Here is a 24,838-nt window from a genome sequence, read left to right as displayed (position 1 = left end):
AAGGCTGGACATCAAAATGCGGACGTTTCGGCAGGAAGTGCCCGGGCAGGTTATATTCCTTTAAGACCTTGTTTACTTAATTACAAAGTACACACACTTGCAATAAATTGATTGAATTCATTTCGGATTGTAAGACTGAAAATATAAACATAAAATAAACATTTCCAAAGCATAGCGTCCATTGCGTATTTTACATAATGTCCTTTGTGTATTTTACATGAATAAAATAGAAGATTTAGTGTCAATACATGTTTACGCATATAGAAATTCAACATCTACAGGACATTGAACATTGCACACAATAAGTGACTCATCACAATTAAACCTAAGGTGTGGTGTTATCACCCCTTACTGGTCACATTTAGCACTGCATGTATTAAAAGAGCTCACAGTGCCCAGAGTTGCTCTAAAAAAAAAAAACATGACCACAAATAGAAAATCAAAGTCAGCAATTTCAATAAAATAAAATAAGTACTGTAAATATCTTTATGCACAATATCTACTTCCATAAGTTTGGTGATGTTTACTGTTGCTTCTTGTCTAGAACACTGTGTCCGTCGCTTAAAAGGTCCGACAGGAAACAGTGACTTGAGCACTTGCTAGGCGAAGAACATTCCTACTTCTCCAGTCGTTGTTAAAAGTCCAATTTTCACAATTTATTTAGATTTTTCTTTTTTAGGGTTGAATGTTTCTTTGGGTGATGTTTGGTGAGCCGCCAGTTGAATATGCCTGAGTTAGGGTATGCCAGCGTATGCAAATACATTTGGGGTAGGACCTATGAAGACTAAGCTTTATTTGACATAGTAAGAGGCAACAAAGTTGGAATACTTTTCAAAAATGTTTATTCCCATAATTTGCATATGTGCTCGAGACCATTCAAAGTCCACGTTCATTATTCCTTCCAGACACGCACAAACCATACAGAATCTGACATGGTCAGTCGGAAAAGTTGTTATAGAATTTGTGAATACATTCAGATAAAAAATGTTGATATGAGGACAATCGGATGTAATACGAAATTCATTGAACACAGATGAGATGCTGGGTTGAGAAGTGTAGCAAAGGTTTTCCAAATCTGATTCAGCGAGGTGCACAGACCACATCTCTAGAAAAAGTAACATTGTTAAACAGTCCAACTAATCAAAGCATGGAGATCAGCAACAGCATGTTTCTTCAATCACAGAAAAAAATGCACCTCAATCATAAAAAGGTCACACTGAGCAATTGTTGGAGGGATTTTTGTGCTTCATTTCTTAAAACCAGTTTCTAAGACAAGTCTGTTTTGTTAGCACCTGAAGGCCTTATTGTCTGCTTATGCAAGTGGGGAGGGAGCTTAGGAAGGAATGCTCTTGTAGTGGAAGAAACAGTAGCTGTTAGACATTCATGTAGGAGGGAGTGGTTCGAAAAGAAAAATATATTTTTTTGCATTGATATAGTTTGCCGTCAGTTGGTGAAGTCAACATATAAATTATCGTTCATTCTACAGTGAAAGTGATCATACGGTAAGAATTTACTCCGTTGCCAGACGTCGAAGACAAAACAACACGTCGACAACTTGCGACGTCACTGTTCCAGTGCAGGTGTCCAAACATTGTTGTCCCACCACCACTTGCCTCTAGAACACGCCGGCCTCGGCGAGCATGGTTCCCATCTCCAGCACCATGGACTTGCAGTAGACTTTGAAGGTTTGGTACAAGGTGACAAAGTCCTGGGTGCTGAACATGGTGTCTGCCAGAGCCGGACCCAGAGTGGACGGGATGAAACCTCGACCGTATTCCACCATCCACGTCCCAGCGGTCCACTGGACGGCCGCAGCCTCGCCCATACCGTGCATCACGGTGTCACCTGCAGGGCAGAGGAGGAAAAGGTGAGTTATCATATGCAAAAGTATGTTTCCATAAAGTGGTCTTTACTTTGATAAACACCGCTGGTGTAACGATCATTATTACAACATTGCAGGCACACAGAGTAGACATAAGCAAATCAGCACACGCTTGAACTCTCCCATTTGTACCTTCTGACCCAATTATAGAAATACCATTTTCTATTATTGCTGCTTATTGTACAATGTACTTTGTTGAGAATTTTTCAAATGTCTAGAGACCTTTAATGAACCAAGCAATAACCTAGATGTGATCAAAATGATTTAAGGCGCACTACACAAAATAAATGTAATGTTAATAATATCACTTCTATGGATACCATCAACAAAAATTCCTCAAAACAGCCCACGACCTATAATATGGGCTTTTTTAAACATCAGATCATTGTCTCCCAAAACGTTATTAGTTAATGAGGTCATTAGAGACAACAATCTTAATGTCATTGGTCTCAGCGAAACCTGGCTCAAACCAGATTAATTTTTCCCGCTCAACGAGGCATCTCCTAACTATACACATGTTGCCCGTCCCCTTTAAAGGGGTGGAGGGGTCGCACTAATATACAATGAAAACCTTAACCTTATCCCTAACCTAAGTAATAAATATAAATCATTTAAGGTGCTTACTATGATGTCTTTCACACCGTTACCTGTCTACCTGGGCCATATTCAGACTTTGAGAGAGTTTGTCGCTGATCTTGTGACGCACGCTGATAATATAATTATAATGGGGGATTTAAAAATCCATATAAATACCCCATCAGACCCTCCGTGCGTGGCTCTCCAGACTACAACTGATAGCTGTGGTCTTACACAAATAAATGAATCCACGCAACGCAACGGTTATACGATAGATCTAATCCAATATTACATACAGATAATGTGTCATGAGACATGCAAATATAAATTAAATAAACAGAGGTCACAAGTAAAATAAATTAAATGAGCTCAAATATACATACAAATGAAGCATAATGACACAATATGTACATACAGCTAGCCTAAATAGCATGTTAGCGTCAATTAGCCTGAAGTCGGGCACTGACCAAATATGCCTGATTAGCAATCCAGCGAGTCAATAACATCAACAAAACTCACCCTTGTGCATTCACGCACAGCGTAAAACTTTGGTGGACAAATTTAGATTTAAAGAAAGGAGTGACATAAACCACGTCTGTACATGTAAACAAACTATGGTGAGTTCAAGGACCGCCGAAATTAGTAGGACAAAACGGAGCACGCCAAATACTCTCATCAGTGAAGCATGTTTAAAATAAACATTGGGATTTCTAACATTTAGGAAGCTTTGTGTCATGTTTGTCCTCCTACAGAAACCATATTAAAACTAAAAATATATTTCCCCCCCACTTTTTCCATTTTGAAAAAGCTCCAAGGAGCCACAAGGGCAGCGCTAAAGAGCCGCATGCGGGTCAAGAGCCGCGTTTGCCAACCCCCGAGTTAACCAGAAATGTCGGTTCTTTTTTTAAAATGACTGTATAATGATGCTACCATGGCAAAAGTGAAGTTTGATTGTTGTGTGCATTTATAAGAGACAATATTGGTCATCAGAAAATCCCTTCTTTATTTAAACTATTTCTCCTAAAAGACGCATTGAGGCTATAAAGTGTGTTTTGTTTGATAAATTGAATAAATTAATCGACAGATTACTTAATTACTAAAATAATCGATAGCTGAGGCTCTATCAAATAATATAAATATACAATTGTACTCAGATATGCATCCTATCTAACAAAAAACACCCATTTGCAACAAACAGTGTCCGATGCCATATTGTATGGGAAACACCTTATAATAAAAACCTGGAAATTGAACAACGACATCAATAAATGAGTTAATGCATACCAGGATAGAAAAGTTCACTCTTTGTGGTTCCCTCTGTCCACTTTCTGAAGGTGCCAGAGATGATTGTGTCTGAAATCTCTGCCCAGTAGCGACCTATCAGAAGGGGTGAGAGACAGCTCAAACATTGTGCTTTCATCTCAAAAATAAACTCACAATATCCAAACTAAACTTTTCTCTGGTCACGCTGTAATAAAGTCACACGCTACTGTCCTCACCCGAGTGTCCCGATGTGTCGATCCCAGTACCAAACAGGATCACGTATTCCGTAAGTGAGGCGTGGAGGACACACATGCCGCCCATCCAGCCTCCAACGTTCAGGAACACCCACTCTAGGTCTTCATCAGGCAGGATGTGGCCAGGATACCTAAGTCAAATTACATTTCCATTAGATGTTTTTGAATTTTTCCAATGTCTGAGACCTTTAATGCAACAAGCAATAATCTCAAGATCTGCATCATATCAATGCCTAGATGTGATCAAAATGATTTAAGGCGCACTACACAAAATAAATGTAATGTTAATAATATCACTTCTATGGATACCATCAACAAAAATTCTTTAAAACAGCCCACGACCTATAATATGGGCTTTTTTAAACATCAGATCATTGTCTCCCAAAACGTTATTAGTTAATGAGGTCATTAGAGACAACAATCTTAATGTCATTGGTCTCAGCGAAACCTGGCTCAAACCAGATTAATTTTTCCCGCTCAACGAGGCATCTCCTAACTATACGAGTGCACAGGTTGCCCGTCCCCTTTGAAGAGGTGGAGGGGTCACACTAATATACAATGAAAACCTTAACCTTATCAGTCAAATTACATTTCCATTAGATGTTTTTGAATTTTTTAAGACATAGCTGCCTGTGAAGTACTTCAGAATGATGCATCTGTAATTATTGTGTTAAAATAGCAGAAATGGGTGTGTCAAGTGGTTGTTAAACTAGTCCACTATCCAATTCAACACAAAATATTCCTGGATTGTAATCTCAACCTTTACCACAGATTTGATCTGGCACTGTCAGAGAGGTTGTAATTTGAGTTTACCTTGCAGTGGCGTTCAAGTGCATTGCATCAGACAGTTATTTATATATCACCCTTCTTGGAGTGGCTACTTAAGGTTACCGGAATATTAGAAAAGACTCCCCTTATACGGAAGTTTTTACACCAGTGCGACTACAAACAATAATATGCAGTAATATGAAGTTGAAAAAATGCGTTTAAGGATTGGTTTGTTTATGAAGCTTGATGTGGTTTCTGTTTCATTGACAGTCAATTTAATTATAGTACTCAGTAACATTTTTATTTTTAAGGCCAAAAATAGATATTCACTTAGTGTTGCTTTCTTTAAAAACATTTATTCAGCATTTTTTAACTTTAGAAAGTTATATGGTTGAGACCGAGAATGATGCCAAAAAACATAAAAATGCTTATTTTGAAAATGTAATTTTGTTTATAGATTATATGCAATCTGTTTTTGTGTTCCCTCATTTTGAGTGTACATTAATGAAGGTGTGGGTTGCTGAGCCCGACCTGGACTGGACTGGGTTTTAAGAACCCTTTAAACAATCTAATTTCATTGACAACCGGGTCTGGTGAAGAAAATGTCCTTTATTTAAAAAAATTTAAAAAAGTAATCTTGAATAAAAAATAAACTAAAATAAAATCAGTTACATAGAAACTTGTAATTCTTGAAAATGAGTAAAATTAACTGTTAAATGTTAGTAAAATGAGTGGACCAGCAACCCAAACAACACTGTGTGCTTTACAGACTGTATCCCTTGCAGACTGCATTGATATTTATTGTTATATTGTTAATATTAATAACAGTATCCCTTGCAGACTGCATTGATATTTATTGTTATATTGTTAATATTAATAACAGTTTCCCTTGCAGACTGCATTGATATTTATTGTTATATTGTTAATATTAATAACAGTATCCCTTGCAGACTGCATTGATATGTATTGTTATATTGTTAATATTAATAACAGTATCCCTTGCAGACTGCATTGATATGTATTGTTATATTGTTAATATTAATAACAGTATCCCTTGCAGACTGCATTGATATGTATTGTTATATTGTTAATATTAATAACAGTATCCCTTGCAGACTGCATTGATATGTATTGTTATATTGTTAATATTATTAACAGTATCCCTTGCAGACTGCATTGATATATATTGTAGGAACCAGAATATTAATAACAGAATGAAAATAACCATTTAGTGTGAATGAGTGAGAATGAGGCTATGTCTACAATAAGTTGGATAACCCCTTAAACGAATAATTATTTAGCCTAAGCCCCGTGTCAGCCACACTAAACCAGCGTTTAAGGTCCCCCTCCTCGGACATTTTTTTACACGGGTAAGTGCACCGTGTATTTCTTGAATCTCCGGCTCTTAGCTTTGTATGGACTCATTGATCGTTTACAAACTGAGTTCGGAGAGGATGTGACTCCAGAAAGACCACTACCCACACCGGAAGTGACGTCAGAAAGAACGCGTCACAGCCAGCTTCATAATAAAATGGTTTCATAGCTCGGAGCTAATCACTGGAAATATGGAGGCGAGTCATTCAGACATGCCCGTGTTTCTCCTTCTTCTACATGTACAGACGCTTGTGGAAATCACACATTAATCATACTTGCCAACCGTCCCGATTTCTTTCGAATTTCAGTGCCCCTCCTGAAAATATCCCGGGGCAACCATTCTTCTGAATTTCTCCCGATTTCCACCCAGACAACAATATTGGGGGCGGGCCTTAAAGGCACTCCCTTTAGCGTCCTCTACAACTTGTCGTCACGTCCGCTTTTCCTCCATACAAATAGCGTGCCGGCCCAGTCACGTGATATATGCGGCTTTTACACACACTTAAGTAAATGCCAAGCATACTTGATCAACAGCCATACAGGTCACACTGAGGGTAGCCGTATAAACAACTTTAACACTGTTACAAATATGCGCCACACTGTGAACCCACACCAAACAAGAACGACAAACACATTTCAGGAGAACATCCGCACCGTAACACAACAGAACAAATACCCAGAACCCCTTGCAGCACTAACTCTTTCGGGACGCTACAATATACACCCCCCACTACCACCAAACCCCCCCTACCCCCTTAACAGGATTGCAGTTCATGGAAATACCACAACACTGGATATTGTTCAGATAAGTTACATTGAATAACTTGCACACAAAGCAACACTGGAGGTGACTATGACGCGCGCATTTTCCGTGCATGCGCATTAGGTCACAGTGCGCTGACGGACGGAGGTGGGGAGGGGGTCTTAAACTGGGTGGACACGGATAAAATTAGGTGGGATTTACCCTGGATAACAAGGAGACGAAGCAGAAGAACGAGGAAATTACAGACATGGCGGCCGAAATGATATACTCATCATGAACGGAGAAGTTAAACAGGACAATACTGCCATCTAATGGATAGCCACCGGAACACTGAAATTCAAGTATTTTTTTTTCTTTCTATGTAAATAAAATATATATATATATATATAGCCAGAATTCACTGAAAGGCAAGTATTTCATATATATATATATATAAAATACTTGAGTTGGTGAATTCTAGCTGTAAATAACCACGCCCCCCGCCCCCAACCACCACCCCCCCACCCCCGACCAAGCCCCCCCCCTCCCGATATTGGAGGTCTCAAGGTTGGCAAGTATGATGCATGGTAACATACTTGCCAACCCTCCCGTTTTTAGCGGGAGAATCCCGATATTCAGCGCCTCTCCCGACAACCTCCCGACAGAGATTTTCTCCCGACAAACTCCCGGTATTCAGCCGGAGCTGGAGGCCACGCCCCCCCCCCAAAGTCTGCCGCAGCTGCGACTGGACCTGACCAGCCTCCGGGTACAAGTACTGGAGTACCAATTGCTTGCCGGGGAAGATCTTCCCCAGGAAGCAAGGATTGACCGGTTTTGGGCTATGCTTGGGAGAGATGGAAGATTCCACACTCTCGTGCATTTGATGAAAGCACTTTTGTGCGTGCCACACAGCAATGCATCATCAGAGAGGGTGTTCAGCATGGTTAGAAAAATAGTGACAGAGAATAGAAAGCGGATGGACAATTCAACCCTTAACAAAGCATTGTACTTTCAAGTACAACAATGAGTAGATGAGTGTTGTGTGTGTGTATATGTGTAAATAAATGAACACTAAAATTCAAGTATTTATTTATATATATATATATATAAATACTTGACTTTCAGTGAATTCTAGCTATATATATATATATATATATATATATATATATATATATATATATATATATATATATATATATATATATATATATATATATATATATATATATATATATATATATATTAGGGATGTGCGTATCGATCCTGTGGTATCGATATATCGATACTCACACGCTATTCATTTGGCATCACTTTTCTGAAAAAAGTATCGATATAAACCAAAAAACGGCGTGTGGGGGGTGCAAGCATCACTTTCAGATGTTTTTGATGACTTACTTAACTTACTATGTGCTGGGACACCCCTGTATACCTGGCAGATTATAGAGCTGGCCCAGTCACGTGACAGGAGACAGCGAATGAGCGTCGTCAACGTGCAACACCCGCACAGCCAGCCGACAGCGATGCAGCCAGGCATATCCAGTGTTGTCCAATTGTTGACTTAAAACAGGCATTGTTTTTTTTTTTTTTTTAGTAATGTTTACTGAATATTTTTGTTTAAATGATTATCCTAAATTCAAATAATTTCCACACAGGGGAATTTACTGTTAGTTGAAAATTGCTTGAGTATTTAAAACAAGATAAGAGATACAATTTGGAGATTCTTCATCTTTGCATTACAGTTTTATTTTTTTCCAAGAAAATCTTGAATATATGATTGAATGTGATTTTGGTTTTAATCTGTAACATGATTTCTTACATTTCGAAAACATTAGCCTATTTCATATTTCATTAATTGCTAATTATATCACAAACTTTAAAAAATAACTGCAGCTTCTTGCAATTCGGATTTGACTGTTAATTGGAAAGCTCTAATATTTAATTATTATTATATATAATATATAGTTATTATTATATAAAATATTTAATTTATTTTTCATATTTATGTTATTTATTTTAATTTCACTTTTATTATATATTGACCATAATAAATGTGGTATAAATGGTCTGTATTTGTCTTGTGATTTGTCTTAAATAATAACAATAGTCATATTTTTGACTGACAAAAAATTGCCAATAAGAAATTATTGGTATCGGTATCGGTATCGATGAAAATGCAAGAAAAAGTATCAGTATCGTATCGAATCCTAAAAGTGTGGTATCGCCCATCCCTAATATATATATATATATATATATATATATATATATAGCTAGAATTCACTGAAAGTCAAGTATTTATATATATATATATATATATATATATATAAATACTTGAGTTGGTGAATTCTAGCTGTAAATATACTCTCCTCTTAACCACGCCCCCATCCCGACCACGCCCCCCCCCCCACCTCCCGATATTGGAGGTCTCAAGGTTGGCAAGTATGCATGGTAATTAATTGGCTTTTTAAAAAATGTGGTTAAAAAGGTCTCGGTGTGGCACTCGTTTTTTAAACTATCAACCATTCTGCATTTTTTGCAGCATCCGGTATAAAATATAAATATATGTTATAAAATGGTGTTGTTGGTCATACCTCTTCCTGAGCTCCACCACCAGTTTGGAGAAGGCCTGCTCATGGTCTTGCCCTAAAGAGTCCAGAACAAGAATGAATGCATGTTGCCGTCCAGGTGCACCAGCGCCATTTATAAGACATGTTTTTATAAGACATGTTTTTATCAGAAATGTAATGAACTCACCCGCGTGTTGTTTGGCCAATTTGGCGATGTCGTCTTTGTTGAAAAGATACTGCTTGGTGGCCAGCCAATGGTTCACCAGCAGCACCGCCAGGCCCGCGATGCCAACAAACAGCAGTAGTTTACAGCACGTTCTGAGACACGCCATCACTGCCAGCACACAGCACACAGCAGCACGACCACACAGCAACAGGCTGGGCTGCTAAAGGGAGAACAACATGGCGCGATTTTGATGCAAAAAGATTGACAGCTACTTCCGTGTTGACGCAGGCGGGATTTATCAGTTTAACCAATCAACACTCAGCACCAGCACCATTTTGTGGCATTTGAGGGGTGTGAAAAAGGAACATCGACTCCTTTACCGCTTTCTTTTCAATTTGAATTCACTAAAAATTATAATATTTGGCTTTTTATATGTCTTATTTTTTAATAATTTATGAGCCACATCCCCCTTTGTTGAACCTGTAACCGTTATGTTTTCAAGTGAGCGTCGACAGTCAATGGTACGTTCCAGTTTGTCAGGAAGTAGGCGAGGGCGTGAAGTGTTTACATGTTCACTACTATTTAAGTTCTTGTGACTTCTAACTACTAGTTAAGTTCTTGCAACCTTGTCAACATGAGTGGCCCCGAAATCCATTTTGATTCCAAAGGTATGAATCATGTGTTGATATACTGTAGCGAAAAGTAACATACGACTTGGTTACAAGGCCGCATCTAAAGTGTGTGTTGTAGCCAAACAAACTGACATTTAAGTATCATTGAACGTGATCTACTGTTTATTCGTTCATTCAGTTTCTTTATTATATGTCGTTTCGTATCCTCATAATGGTCACGTGTAAACTGGAGCCTATCCCAGCTGACTTGTGGCGAGAGGCGGGGTTACACTGTACTATTTCTTGAGTGGAGTTTATTTGCATGCATACAACATGACACGTCACACATGCATGCATACAACATGATACATCACGCATGCATGCATACAACATGATGCATCACACATTCATGCATACAACACGATGCATCACACATGCATGCATACAACATGATACATCACGCATGCATGCATACAACATGATACATCACACATGCATGCATACAACATGATGCATCACACATGCATGCATACAACATGATACATCACACATGCATGCATACACCATGATGCATTACACATGCATGCATACAACATGATGCATCACACATGCATGCATACAACATGAAACGTCACACATGCATGCATACAACATGATACATCACGCATGCATGCATACAACATGATACCTCACACATGCATGTATACAACATGATACATCACACATGGAAGTATACAACATGATACATCACACATGCATGCATACAACATGATACATCACGCATGCATGCATACAACATGATGCATCACACATGCATGCATACAACATGATACATCACACATGCATGCATACAACATGATACATCACACATGCATGCATACAACATGATACATCACACATGCATGCATCCAACATAATACATCACACATGCATGAATAGAACATGATACATCACACATGCATGCATCCAACATAATACATCACACATGTATGCATACAACATGATACATCACACATGCATGCATACAACATGATGCATCACACATGCATACAACATAATACATCACACATGCATGCATACAACATGATACATCACACATGCATGCATACAACATGATGCATCACACATGCATGCATACAACATGATACATCACACATGCATACAACATAATACATCACACATGCATGCATACAACATGATACATCACACATGCATGCATACAACATGATGCATCACGCATGCATGCATACAACATGATGCATCACACATGCATGCATACAACATGATACATCACACATGCATACAACATAATACATCACACATGCATGCACACAACATGATACATCACACATGCATGCATACAACATGATACATCACACATGCATGCATACAACATGATACATCACACATGCATACAACATAATACATCACACATGCATGCATACAACATGATACATCACACATGCATGCATACAACATGATGCATCACGCATGCATGCATACAACATGATACATCACAATTTCCAGTTTCTCTATTCAACATGTTCGAAAAGGAGTAGGAAGAAGCAGACTTTTTAATCCTACCCCTTTTCCTTAACATAGCAGTTGTTAAAAAATTGTGTTCACTTCCTGTTCTCAATTTATTCACATTATACTCCATAAGTAATAAGAATAAAAATAGATAAATAAATAATTGGTGAAGTAAGTTATATTTCATATGTTGAGATAAATAAGATGATCTAGAAAATGAATGGATGGATGAAATAAATTCAGAATGTTTATCATAGTTCTTCTTCTTTGTACTTTGTAAACACTTTAAGTTTGAAGAGTTTCTTGAAGTGGATCATATTAGTACATTGTTTGATTGCTTTGCTTAATCCATTCCATCATTTAATTCCACAAACTGATATACTGAAGGTCTTAAGTGTTGTACGTGCGTACAAATGTTTTAAATTACATTTTTCTCTAAGGTTATATTTCTCCTCTTGTTGAGAAGAATTGTTGTACATTCTTGGGTAGCAGATTATAGTTTGCTTTGTGTATCATTTTAGCTGTTTGCAAATTCACTATGTCGTGGAATTTCAGTATTTTTTATTTGATAAATAAAGTGTTTGTATGTTCTCTATATCCAACATTATGTATTATTCTAACTGATCTTTTTTGTAATTATTAATGAATGAAGTGTACTTTTGTAGTTATTTCCCCATATTTCTGCACAATAACTAAGATATGTAACACTAGTGAGCAGTAGAGAATATGAAGTCATTTTTGGTTCATTATTGACGTGTTTCTTGCTACTTTATGTTGTATATTTTTTACATGAGATTTCCAGTTCAATTTATCATCAATCATTATACCTAGACATTTGGTTTCATTTACTCTTTCAATTTCTATTCCGTCTATTTGTATTTGTGTTTAACTTTCTCGTCTACTGTTACCGAATAGCATTATTTTAGTTTTACTGAGATTCAAAGATAGTCTGTTTTTGTCAAACCATCTTTTTAATATGTTCATTTCTTCTGTTATTATTTGTATTATCTCCTGTGTGTTCTCTCCTTAGAACTATCAATGTTTTCGACCAAGATGATCAACTATGTATTATTCATTGGATCATGGCGTAGCTTTGTGCGTTGTTTAGATGTTAAAATCTAATGTTGTTGTACACCAAATTATTTGGTTATTCTCTGAGATGACGGAACATATTAATCATGACATGTTCCTTCCTGTCAATTTTGCTACAAGTTTTACTGGATTGGCAAATAGTTGCATGGCGGGTAAGCAGGGAAACAACATTGTTGTTTTGTAACTCAAAATATAATATTGTGCAAAACATATTTAATTTCAGTCAATCAAACGAGACAAAGTGAACAATTGAAGGCTTGTGGAGTTTTTAGCAGTTCATTTAGTTCAGCGAGTCAGTAGTTTACAATACTGAACTTGTATGACAATTTTTCAGAATTTATGCTATATTACATTTTTCTTATGGCCTGTAAACAATACTATACCATTCATTGTTTGAGGAAAGTAACAAGTGCACCATTGAAATGTGTCCCTTGTGTTTTGAGAATTTGTAGAATGTATAAGTTTAACTTTTAAAAATGGTTCTAATTTATTGTAATGCACTCAATGTGAATAATGTTTCGAGTTGGGCTGTCTACTCGTTGTCCAGCACAGCTCTTAAAGCATCGGGGAGAGATACACAACATACTATCTCACAGCTATACGAGCAGACATCCGTTACGTACAGTATATTTAAAAGTTTTAGTGTGCTATTAAATGACCAAGGTAATGAGTGTATTGTGAGATAACACCATGTACCTTTTTGACCACTTGATTAACATCTCAAGAGTGGTTAATCAAGTTCTTTGTTGGAGAATTGACTGCTTTTTAAGTGTGTGCTTTGGTGTTAATCATACTGTTTGGCTCTTTTGAGAACTACCATCTTTGTGAGAATGTGTCTCAGCCTGTTAAAGTGTGTTAAATAATCCTTCTTTTGTCCAAACGCACACTCAGAGCACCAGCACCTGCGTTACAACCCTCTGAAGGACTGCTGGGTTCTGGTCTCAGCCCACCGCATGAGGAGACCCTGGGCTGGTCAGCTGGAAAAACCTCCTGAAGAACACGTACCCAGATATGATCCCCGCAATCCACTCTGTCCTGGAAACACACGTGCTAATGGGGAGGTAGTAATCAACATGTGTGTGCATATGCATGTGTCATATACAGTCCTGGTCAAAAGTGTACATACACTTGTAAAGAACATCATGTCATGGCTGTCTTGAGTTTCAATCATTTATTTTTTTGTGATGTAGTGATTGGAGCACATACTTGTTGGTCACAAAAGACATTCATGAAGTTTGCTTCTTTTATGAATTTATTATGGGTCTACTGAAAATGTGAGCAAATCTACTGGGTCAAAAGTATACATACAGCAATGTTAATAAATGGCAAGTTTCACTGCAATAAGGCGCTTCTGGTAGCCATCCACAAGCTTCTGGCAAGCTCAATTTTTGTTTCATCTGACCACAGAACTTTCCTCCAGAAGGTCTTATCTGTGTCCACGTGATGTCAGATGAAACAAAAATGGAGCTGTTTGGCCACAATACCCAGCAATATGTTTGGAGGAGAAAATTTGAGGCCTTTAATCCCAGAAACACCATGCCTACCGCAGAGCATGGTGGTGGTAGTATTATGCTCTGGGCCTGCCAATGGAACTGGTGCTTTACAGAGAGTAAATGGGACAATGAAAAAGGAGAATTACCTCCAAATTTTCCAGGACAACCTAAAATCATCAGCCCGGAGGTTGGGTCTTGGGCGCAGTTGGGTGTTCCAACAGGACAAAGACCCCAAACACACCTCAAAAGTGGCGGCATGGCGTAGTGGGTAGAGCGCCCGTGTCAGAAACCTGAGGGTTGCAGGTTCGCTCCCCGCCTCTTACCATGCCGTTGTGTCCTTGGGCAGGACACTTCACCCTTGCCCCCGGTGCCGCTCACACCGGTGAATGAATGTTGAATGAATGATAGGTGGTGGTCGGAGGGGCCGTAGGCGCAAATTGGCAGCCACGCTTCCGTCAGTCTACCCCAGGGCAGCTGTGGCTACGAAAGTAGCTTACCACCACCAGGTGTGAATGAATGATGGGTTTTTAACATGTAAAGCGACTTTGGGTACTTAGAAAAGCGCTATATAAATCCCAGGTATTATTATTATTATTAAAAGTGGTAAAGGATTGGCTAAATCAGGCTAGAATGAAGGTTTTAGAATGTCCTTCCCAAAGTCCTGACTTAAAGGTGTGGACAATGCTGAAGAAACAAGTCCATGTCAGAAAAGCAACACATTTAGCTGAACTGCACCAATTTTGTCAAAAGGAGTGGTCAAAAATTCCAGCAGAAGCTTGTGGATGGCTACCAAAAGCGCCTTATTGCAGTGAAACTTGTAACCAAATATTAACTTTGCTGTATGTATACTTTTGACCCAGCACATTTGCTCACATTTTCAGTAGACCCATAATAAATTCATAAAAGAAGCAAACTTCATGAATGTTTTTTTGTGACCAACAAGTATGTGCTTCAATCACTCTATCACAAAAAAATAAGAGTTGTAGAAAAGATTGTAAAGTCAAGACAGCCATGACATGATGTTCTTTACAAGTGTATGTCAACTAGCAATTTTGGTTAATGTTTAAACAGACAAGATTTGGTTGTACGCGAGTCATTGGTGCTTTTGATCCTGTTCTGAGGTGCATATGTGCTGTGTTTGTGTCTTAATAGGTGAATCCAGACTATAAAAGCACTTTTGTATTTGAAAATGACTTCCCCGCCCTCCAGCCAGATGCTCCAGATCCTGGTGGTGAGTGTTGTTTTTTTTCAAGTTCAAATAAAACGGTTGCTAAGGTTGTGTGTAAATAAACAAGGTATTCATCCTGTTATCACATGGCTTTTGGTCAAACAGCATGATCACTCAGTTAAATGTGCTGTTGTGTATTTCAGCTGCACTGTACTTAGTGATAACTTCCATGTTGATCGAGGGGCTTACAATGAAATTGTTGTGCACTTTAGGTTCAGACCAACATCCATTGTTCCAGTCTAAAGCTGCCAGAGGGGTGTGGTAAGAAACATGCCAATTTATTTACACTGATACATCGGTTTTTGAAATTTGTTCCAACAAGCAGACAAAAATTGTACGAAAACCGAATCGATGAAATAACATTTACTATCCATCCATCCATTTATTTTCTACCGCTTGTACCTCTCAGGGTCACGAGGGTGGCTGGACTACCATAAAAAGATAATATAAATTAAATTGATCTGTTCCAGACTGCCCTAAATATGAGCTCAAACCACATTTTTTTAGAGAATAATCATAACGATTAGAGATGTCCGATAATATCGGTCTGCCGATATTATCGGCCGATAAATGCGTTAAAATGTAATATTGGAAATTATCGGTATCGTTTTTTTTATTATCAGTATCGTTTTTTTTGTTGTTTTTTTTTTTTTTTTTTTTATCAAATATACATAAAAAACACAAGATACACTTACAATTAGTGCACCAACCCAAAAACCTCCCTCCCCCATTTACACTCATTCACACAAAAGGGTTGTTTCTTTCTGTTATTAATATTCTGCTTCCTACATTATATATCAATATATATCAATACAGTCTGCAAGGGATACAGTCCGTAAGCACACATGATTGTGCGTGCTGCTGCTCCACTAATAATACTAACCTTTAACAGTTAATTTTACAAATGTTCATTAATTACTAGTTTCTATGTAACTGTTTTTATATTGTTTTACCTTCTTTTTTATTCAAGAAAATGTTTTTAATTTATTTATCTTATTTTATTTGATTAATTTTTTAAAAAAGTACCTTATCTTCACCATACCTGGTTGTCCAAATTAGGCATAATAATGTGTTAATTCCACGACTGTATATATCGGTTGATATCGGTATCGGTTGATATCGGTATCGGTAATTAAAGAGTTGGACAATATCGGCATATCGGATATCGGCAAAAAGCCATTATCGGACATCCCTAATAACGATACATGCAGAAAACAAGGTGAAATACATATAAACATGAACATTTAATGTCACTTTTACCTTTACTATGGAAATGTGACGTTTGTGAACGAGTTGAGTCTTTTGAACGGCTCTTTTCAGTGAACAAAAAGACCCGATTTGCAGTTGCATGCCATTTTATATGCAATTGGCCTACTCTGCCTTCATATTTGTGCGACCTAACTGGACTAGAGCCCCAATGGTAAAAGAAAAAAAAAAACACACACATTGAGACAAATTCAAAGGAAACGTTTTACATTACGGTACATACATTTCCAATTTACATTTACACTTGACAGTAGGGTTAGTGCAATTTTTAATTCACATTTACATTGTGCCCTAATTTTTAATTACAGTTTTTATAGACATTCTATTCATGCATTACTTGTAGGCTCCATTGTATCTGTACTGTAAAATGGCAAAACATTAAGATAATGTACCGTATTTTTCGGAGTATAAGTCGCTCCGGAGTATAAGTCGCACCGGCTGAAAATGCATAATAAAGAAGGAAAAAAACATATATAAGTCGCACTGGAGTATAAGTCGCATTTTTGGGGGAAATTTATTTGATAAAAGCCAACAGCAAGAATAGACATTTGAAAGGCAATTTAAAATGTCTAAAGAATAGTGAACAACAGGCTGAATAAGTGTACGTTATATGAGGCATAAATAACCAACTGGTATGTTAACGTAACATATTATGGTAAGAGTCATTCAAATAACTATAACATATAGAACATGCTATACGTTTACCAAACAATCTGTCACTCCTAATCGCTAAATCCCATGAAATCGTATACGTCTAGTCTCTTACGTGAATGAGATCAATAATATTATTTGATATTTTATGTGTTAATCATTTCACACATAAGTCGCTCCTGAGTATAAGTCGCACCCCCGGCCAAACTATGAAAAAAACTGCGATTTATAGTCCGAAAAATACGGTACCTCCTTAAGGAATGTTTACAATATAAACACAGGCCACATTAAATTGATATATTCTATATCTTAAAATATTTCCCACAAATAGCGTATACATTGTTATAAATTTAAATTACTCGAATCCAAATAGTATCTGACAACTGCTACCAGTGATTGTTTCCTTGGTATAAATGAGTAACTACCAAAAAAAAAAGTATTTTGAATGACTCTTTGAAAAGAACGGTTTATCGAAGGGAAAGAGGTAAGAGCCATATGGACACCACCTTCTTACTTTGGTACAAGTTCTTTCTAGAATTCAATAGTGTTACACACCCTTTTTATCAAAGTGCTGGCACTCGCAACTTTCTTTGGTCCCATGGTGGCTTATTATGCAGTTATAAAAAAAAAAGAAAAAAAAAAGCACATCAGCTGAGTCATTAATGATAACACAGACAAGAGGATTGATGTGTTACTTGTCATGTTTGGCCTAATGATAACCAAAAGGGTGTATGAGAAGTAAAACGATATATGAAAAATGGTGTATACTAAAAAGCCCAGGTACCACTGTATTCTGAAATGATAGTTAATAGGCTGCCCAAAATATTACAAATGCCTCTTCAGTCCAGTTCCACACCTTACTGCACACTACACAGTCATGGTGTACACCAGGGGTCACCAACCTTTTTGAAACCAAGAGCTACTTCTTGGGTACTGATTAATGCGAAGGGCTACCAGTTTGATACACACTTCAATAAATTGCCAGAAATAGCCAATTTGCTCAATTTACCTTTAACTCTATGTTATTATTAATGATTAATGATATTTACACTTAATTGAACGGTTTAAAAGAGGAGAAAACACGAAAAAAAATGACAATTAAATTTTGAAACAGTTTATCTTCAATTTCGACTCTTTAAAATTCAAAATTCAACCGAAAAAAAGAAGAGAAAAACTTAAAAAAAGAATTTATGGAACATCATTAGTAATTTTTCCTCATTAAGATTAATTTTAGAATTTTGATGACATGTTTTAAATAGGTTAAAATCCAATCTACACTTTGTTAGAATATATAACAAATTGGACCAAGCTATATTTCTAGCAAAGACAAATCATTATTTCTTCGAGATTTTCCAGAACAAAAATTTTAAAAGAAATTCAAAAGACTTTGAAATAAGATTTAAATTTGATTCTACAGATTTTCTAGATTTGCCAGAATAATTTTTTTGAAGAAATATTTTACAAATATTCTTCGTCGAAAAAACAGAAGCTAAAATTAAGAATTAAATTAAAATGTATTTATTATTCTTTACAATAAAAAAATAAATTTACTTGAACATTGATTTAAATTGTCAGGAAACAAGAGGAAGGAATTTAAAAGGTAAAAAGGTACATGTGTTTAAAAATCCTAAAATAATTTTTAAGGTTGTGTTTTTTCTCTAAAATTGTCTTTCTGAAAGTTATAAGAAGCAAAGTAAAACAAAGAATGAATTTATTTAAACAAGTGAAGACCACGTCTTTAAAATATTTTCTTGGATTTTCAAATTCTATTTGAGTTTTGTCTCTCTTAGAATTAAAAAATTCGGGCAAAGCGAGACCAGCTTGCTAGTAAATAAATACAATTTAAAAAATAGAGGCAGCTCACTGGTAAGTGCTGCTATTTGAGGTATTTTTAGAACAGGCCGGCGGGCTACTCATCTGGTCCTTACGGGCACCGCGTTGGTGACCCCTGGTGTACACACATCAAAACTGAGCATAATTATCTTTTTGATACAAACTCTCTTTACATTGTGCAAAAATGCTTGCTGTTATTTTTTGATAGTGGAATAATTCCTCTATTGGACTAATTGACAATAGATTTCGCTGAAATCATATGGATTTGATATCAATGCACTGCTCTCCACCTAATCTAGTAGCTCTCTTCAACTATTTGAACTATCACCCAGTCACACCCCTCACACATTAGTTTGTTTTTCCCTCTAGTCCTCCTGCAGTGTTACATCACCTCTATGAATAAATACAAATAAAAAACCAGCAATATTTACACTGATCATGCTTATGAAACAAACCACTGGCATATTTTATTCAGGCTTTCAGCAAACATTGTGTGCAAGGAATGACTGCAGAGGTTCACGTTTTACATTTCAAACATGCTTAACAGGACAGCCACTCCCTTCCTGTTGCTCACATCCAGCTCACAAGCCCAAATAAATGAAGTCCACAGCCACAGCATGCTGAGTTGCACAGAAAGTTTCCTTACCCTCAAACCTAAATGGTGCACTAGTAGCAAACACACATTTAAACATGTTTCTGACTATCTATGCAGTTCTAGTAACAATTTTAATGATTGCATCTGGCAGCATAGTTAGGTAGAGACTCAGTCATAGATTAAAATCCCAGCTAGTGCATCTTAAACCCCCCAATGAAGTGTTCATATTACACACAAGCACACCAGATAATGAGGCGGGGACCCTGGAACGTTGCAGTGATTTTTGTATTGATGTTAAGTTTTCCACGCCGTAAAGTGGTTCTTTATTTATTTTCGCCATGCAATATGGCGTGTGCATGTTTGCAATCACCTGGTGTTTTTGTAGTCGGCTACCGGCGTCGAGAAAAGAAGGAACTCACAACAAAAAGTGGTGGCTGTGCAGCAACATTCAGACATCCAATTAGTGAAACCGCCTCCGAATGCGATGTGATTATTTTTTGGGGATAAATGTCACCGAGAGCAAAAAAGAAATCAGCATTAGAGATTTACCATTTCTAATGACTAATTAAGACCTTCAATCTGGAGACAATTCAAGGGACCGTAATTAGGCTCACTTTATAGGGGGACTTTTTAATTGATGCATTTAATCCACATTAACCACAGTAATCAAAGACAACCAAAATGGTTGGATAATAAGACAGCAAGTTTATGCATCAGACTGCAGTACTTTGTGTAGTGGTGGCTCCAGGGTGACATTCTCTAAGGCAGGGTTTCTTAATATAGAGCACAGCGCCCCCTAGAGGCACGCAAGACAATACCTGTTTCTCAGCTGTGTTCCTAGGGCTGCACTGGTACTCAGATGTAGTTGACTTGTGGCTGTAGTGCCACACAGCTAATTGAAATAGTTAATCTAAGTTAAGGACAGCTCCAACATTAATGTTGGATGCAAATGGAAAGACTTAATCTAAGTTAAGGACAGCTGCAACATGAATGTTGGGTGCTAGTTGAAAGAGTTATTCTAAGTTAAAGGCCTACTGAAATGATTTTTTTTTATTCAAACGGGGATAGCAGATCCATTCTATGTGTCATACTTGATCATTTCGCGATATTGCCATATTTTTGCTGAAAGTATTTAGTATAGAACATCGACGATAAAGTTCGCAACTTTTGGTCGCTGATAAAAAAAAAGGCTTGTCTGTACCGGAAGTAGCGTGACGTCACAGGAGGAAGGGCTGCTCACATTTCCCCATTGTTTACAATGCAGCGAGAGAGATTCGGACCGAGAAAGCGACGATTACCCCATTCATTTGAGCGAGGATGAAAGATTTGTGAATGAGGAACGTTAGAGTGAAGGATTACAGTGCAGTGCAGGACACATCTTTTTTCGCTCTGACCGTAACTTAGGTACAAGGTCTCATTGGATTCCACACTTTCTCCTTTTTCTATTGTGGATTCCGGATTTGTATTTTAAACCACCTGGGATACTATATTCTCTTGAAAATGAGAGTCGAGAACGCGAAATGGACATTCACAGTGACTTTTATCTCCACGACAATACATCGGTGAAGCACTACTAGCTACTGAGCTAACGTGATAGCATCGGGCTTAACTGCATATAGAAACAAAACAAATAAGCCCCTGACTGGAAAGGATAGATAGAAGATCAACAATACTACCAAACACTGGACATGTAACTACACGGTTAATGCTTTCCAGCTTGGCGAAGCTTAGCAATGCTGTTGCTAACGACGCCATTGAAGCTAACTTAGCTACGGAACCTCGACAGAGCTATGCCTAAAACATTAGCTCTGCACCTACGCCAGCCCTCATCTGCTCATCAGGACCCGTGCTCACCTGCGTTCCAGCGATCGACGGTACGACGAAGGACTTCACCGGATCACCGATGCGGTCGACGGCCCGTAGACGGAGGAAGTCAAGGTGAGGTCGGCGGCTAGCGCGTCTGCTATCCATCTCAAAGTCTTCCTGGTTGTGTTGCTGTAGTCCGCTGCTAATACACCGATCCCACCTACAACTTTCTTCTTTGCAGTCTCCATTGTTCATTAAACAAATTGCAAAAGATTCACCAACACAGATGTCCAGAATACTGTGGAATTTTGAGATGAAAACCGAGCTTTTTGTATTGGATTCGATGGGCTCCGAATACTTCCGTTTCAACGATTGACGTCACGCGCATACGTCATCATACATAGACGTTTTCAACCGGAAGTTTCGCAGGAAATTTAAAATGTCACTTTATAAGTTAACCCGGCCGTATTGGCATGTGTTGCAATGTTAAGATTTCATCATTGATATATAAACTATCAGACTGCATGGTCGGTAGTAGTGGCTTTCAGTAGGCCTTTAAGGACAGATACAACATGCCGCCCAGCTCACAAAGCACCCCACTTCTATTTCCCCTCCTAAGGGGGGGTGAGCCCATTTAAGGGGGGACCCACGTTGCCCCATGGGGCATGGCCAGGCCACCAGGCGCTCGCCTTGGAGGCCCACCTCCAGGCTTGGTTCCAGAGGGGACCCGCGTCTAGCCCAGGGGAAAACTGTGTTCCTGTTCTTGTCTTCTCATAGAAGTCTCTGAGCTGCTCTTTGTCTGGTCTCTTACCTTACCTAGGACCTGTTTGTCATGGGAGACCCTACCAGGGGGCAACATAAGCTTCAGGCAACATAAAGTCCTCTACCGCGATAAGGTAGCAGCTCAGAAAGGAGCCAGCTCCACACATATGATGTATTCATCACACCGGCAGCAACAGCAATCTGTAATTAGTAAATAGTTTGTGCCTTTTTATCCTATCTGACATGCTGTATCTCCTCACATTCCCTGTCTTTTTTAGTAAGGTCATGTGTTTCCATCCCTGGTCTGATGTCACACTCCCTCTCATGAACAAAGAAGAGGTTGTCAAGGTGATTGACAAGTGGGCAGAGCTTGTGGAAGAACTAGGTGCCACCTACCCCTGGGTTCAGGTACAGGATACACTAAAGTCTCCACTTACTGTAATAACAACACATGAATAGGGTTGGGTATCGAGTATCGATTGGAACCGGGACTAACTTTCCGATTCTCCCGGAATCGTTCAAAAGTTTAAATTTCGATTCCCATTTTCGATACCAGTCCGCCGACCGGAAAAAAATATGTCCGCCGAACCGGAAGAAGAAGCCGCTGAACACCAACGAAGAAGCGCCCACCGCCGGAAATGTTAGCATAGCCGAGCGAGTCAGTCAAGCTCAAGCATGGATAGCGGGCGTCGGCGGTCGAAAGTGTGGCTTTACTTTACAAAAAAAAATGAAATAACCGCGAAATAACAGAGCTCCATGTCCATCAAGAAAGGAGTGGAGAGAGAGCTGCAGATGTACCAGGACGTTCCACCGATACTTATGTCTGACGACCCTGCTGCATGGTGGTGGTCCGGTGGAACCAACAAAAGACTTATGCTTTGCTGTCAGATCTCGCTTTCTCCTATTTATGCGTTCAAGCTTCTTCCACACCCAGCGAACGTGTATTTTCCACAGCAGGAGACACTATCTGTCCAGAACGCTCACGCATCCTGCCTGAGAAGGCGGATATGGTCATTTTCCTAAACAAAAACTGTCTCTGATTTTATACTGTACCTGCTGCTAATCTGGACTGGGTTTTGCAAGTTGTTTCTTATTGTTTATTTGCTTTTCTGCACCAGGTTAGCCCATCAGTGGGAGCACGGTAACATGTTTAAGTACCTGCAGCATCATACACTTGTGTGTGTAAATGTGTTTTCATGAGGTTTCCTGCAGCATCATACACTTGTGTGTGTAAATGTGTTTTCATGAGGTTTCTTGCAGCATCATACACTTGTGTGTGTAAATGTGTTTTCACGAGGTTTCCTGCAGCATCATACACTTGTGTGTGTAAATGTGTTTTCATGAGGGTTCCTGCAGCATCATACACTTATGTGTAAATGTGTTTTCATGAGGTTTCCTGCAGCATCATACACTTATGTGTAAATGTGTTTTCATGAGGTTTCCTGCAGCATCATACACTTATGTGTGTAAATGTGTTTTCATGAGGTTTCCTGCAGCATCATACACTTGTGTGTGTAAATGTGTTTTCATGAGATTTTCAAAAATAAAGCTCTCTTGAGGAAAGTGTACCCTTGGGAAATGTATTCATAATTTATAATATTTATATTCAAGTTCATATATTTGATATTTATATTCTAGTTGAAAACAGCTCTGTGAGGAATTTACAGTAAAGTTCATAAAAAGTTAATAGAATAAAAATTTGATGGAGCATGTCAGACTATTTCATTCAGAAAGACTGTAGGTTAGCTAGCTCATTTAAAATATCCTAAACTTTTTTTTGACCCTGCCTTTTAAAATAATCGGAATCGAGAATAGCAAGGAATCGGAATCGAAACAAAGAATCGGAATCGGAATTGGAATCGTTCGAATTCAAACGATACCCAACCCTACACATGAATGTACAATATTGTTTTTATGATTACAACTTCACTTAAATAAATGATTAATTGATGATGATACAATGGTTGTTGTATTGTTTTTCTTCATTGAATGAACGTAAAACTATTAACACAATAGATGGCTACCTTTCACATTTGAATCGATACAGCACAAATTCGAATCAATACTGGTACTCAATGGTACCAATTTTTTTGGGGTACTTTAGTGCGTTCAAATGTGCTTATAAATGTTTGTTTTTTTAATTCATTTTTTTTCATTCAACACTGAGCTGTGCTGTGAAGTTATCTTGTTTTGTTACACTATTTAGTACTATTGTATAGTAGACCTGGCATGCAGTTGCAATTGTTAGAGGACTGTTGTGTGTAGACGACTTCTACTGTTTGATAGTATCATGCAACCTACATGTACTCGTCATTACCAAATTGGGAGGTGTCAAATTGGCAATGTAAAATCGGTAATGCAGCATGACTATGGCCAATCTCA

The 24,838-nt window shown here is 38.0% G+C and overlaps 2 protein-coding genes across 5 annotated transcripts in view; one reads left to right on the top strand and one right to left on the bottom strand.

The window, feature by feature from the left end:
- Positions 1-825: 825 nt before the first annotated feature.
- sigmar1 (sigma non-opioid intracellular receptor 1) lies at positions 826-9,833 on the bottom strand. The gene is made up of 5 exons (XM_062031738.1): positions 9,611-9,833; positions 9,448-9,499; positions 3,958-4,106; positions 3,743-3,835; positions 826-1,845 (listed from the first exon to the last, which is right to left on the bottom strand). Exons 1-5 carry the CDS (start codon positions 9,753-9,755, stop codon positions 1,616-1,618), a joined length of 669 nt encoding a protein of 222 aa, XP_061887722.1. The 5' UTR covers positions 9,756-9,833; the 3' UTR covers positions 826-1,615.
- The window catches only part of galt (galactose-1-phosphate uridylyltransferase), a 57,648-nt gene continuing 34,252 nt past the window's right edge, over positions 1,443-24,838 (top strand). Inside the window, exons 1-5 of one of the 4 annotated variants that reach the window (XM_062031733.1) lie at positions 1,443-1,867; positions 13,714-13,883; positions 15,468-15,546; positions 15,756-15,804; positions 22,735-22,864. In XM_062031733.1, coding sequence (XP_061887717.1) covers positions 13,776-13,883; positions 15,468-15,546; positions 15,756-15,804; positions 22,735-22,864 — 366 coding nt within the window. In that variant the 5' untranslated portion in view covers positions 1,443-1,867; positions 13,714-13,775. Of the gene's footprint in view, positions 1,868-9,273; positions 9,296-10,107; positions 10,258-13,713; positions 13,884-15,467; positions 15,547-15,755; positions 15,805-22,734; positions 22,865-24,838 lie in introns of those variants that run through there. The other 3 variants (XM_062031732.1, XM_062031731.1, XM_062031730.1) reach the window with 3 other exon arrangements.

Source organism: Entelurus aequoreus, linkage group LG21 (assembly GCF_033978785.1).
Source record: "Entelurus aequoreus isolate RoL-2023_Sb linkage group LG21, RoL_Eaeq_v1.1, whole genome shotgun sequence".
In the NCBI taxonomy this organism is placed as follows: Eukaryota; Metazoa; Chordata; class Actinopteri; order Syngnathiformes; family Syngnathidae; genus Entelurus; species Entelurus aequoreus.
This window is presented reverse-complemented; position numbering and strand designations above follow the sequence as displayed.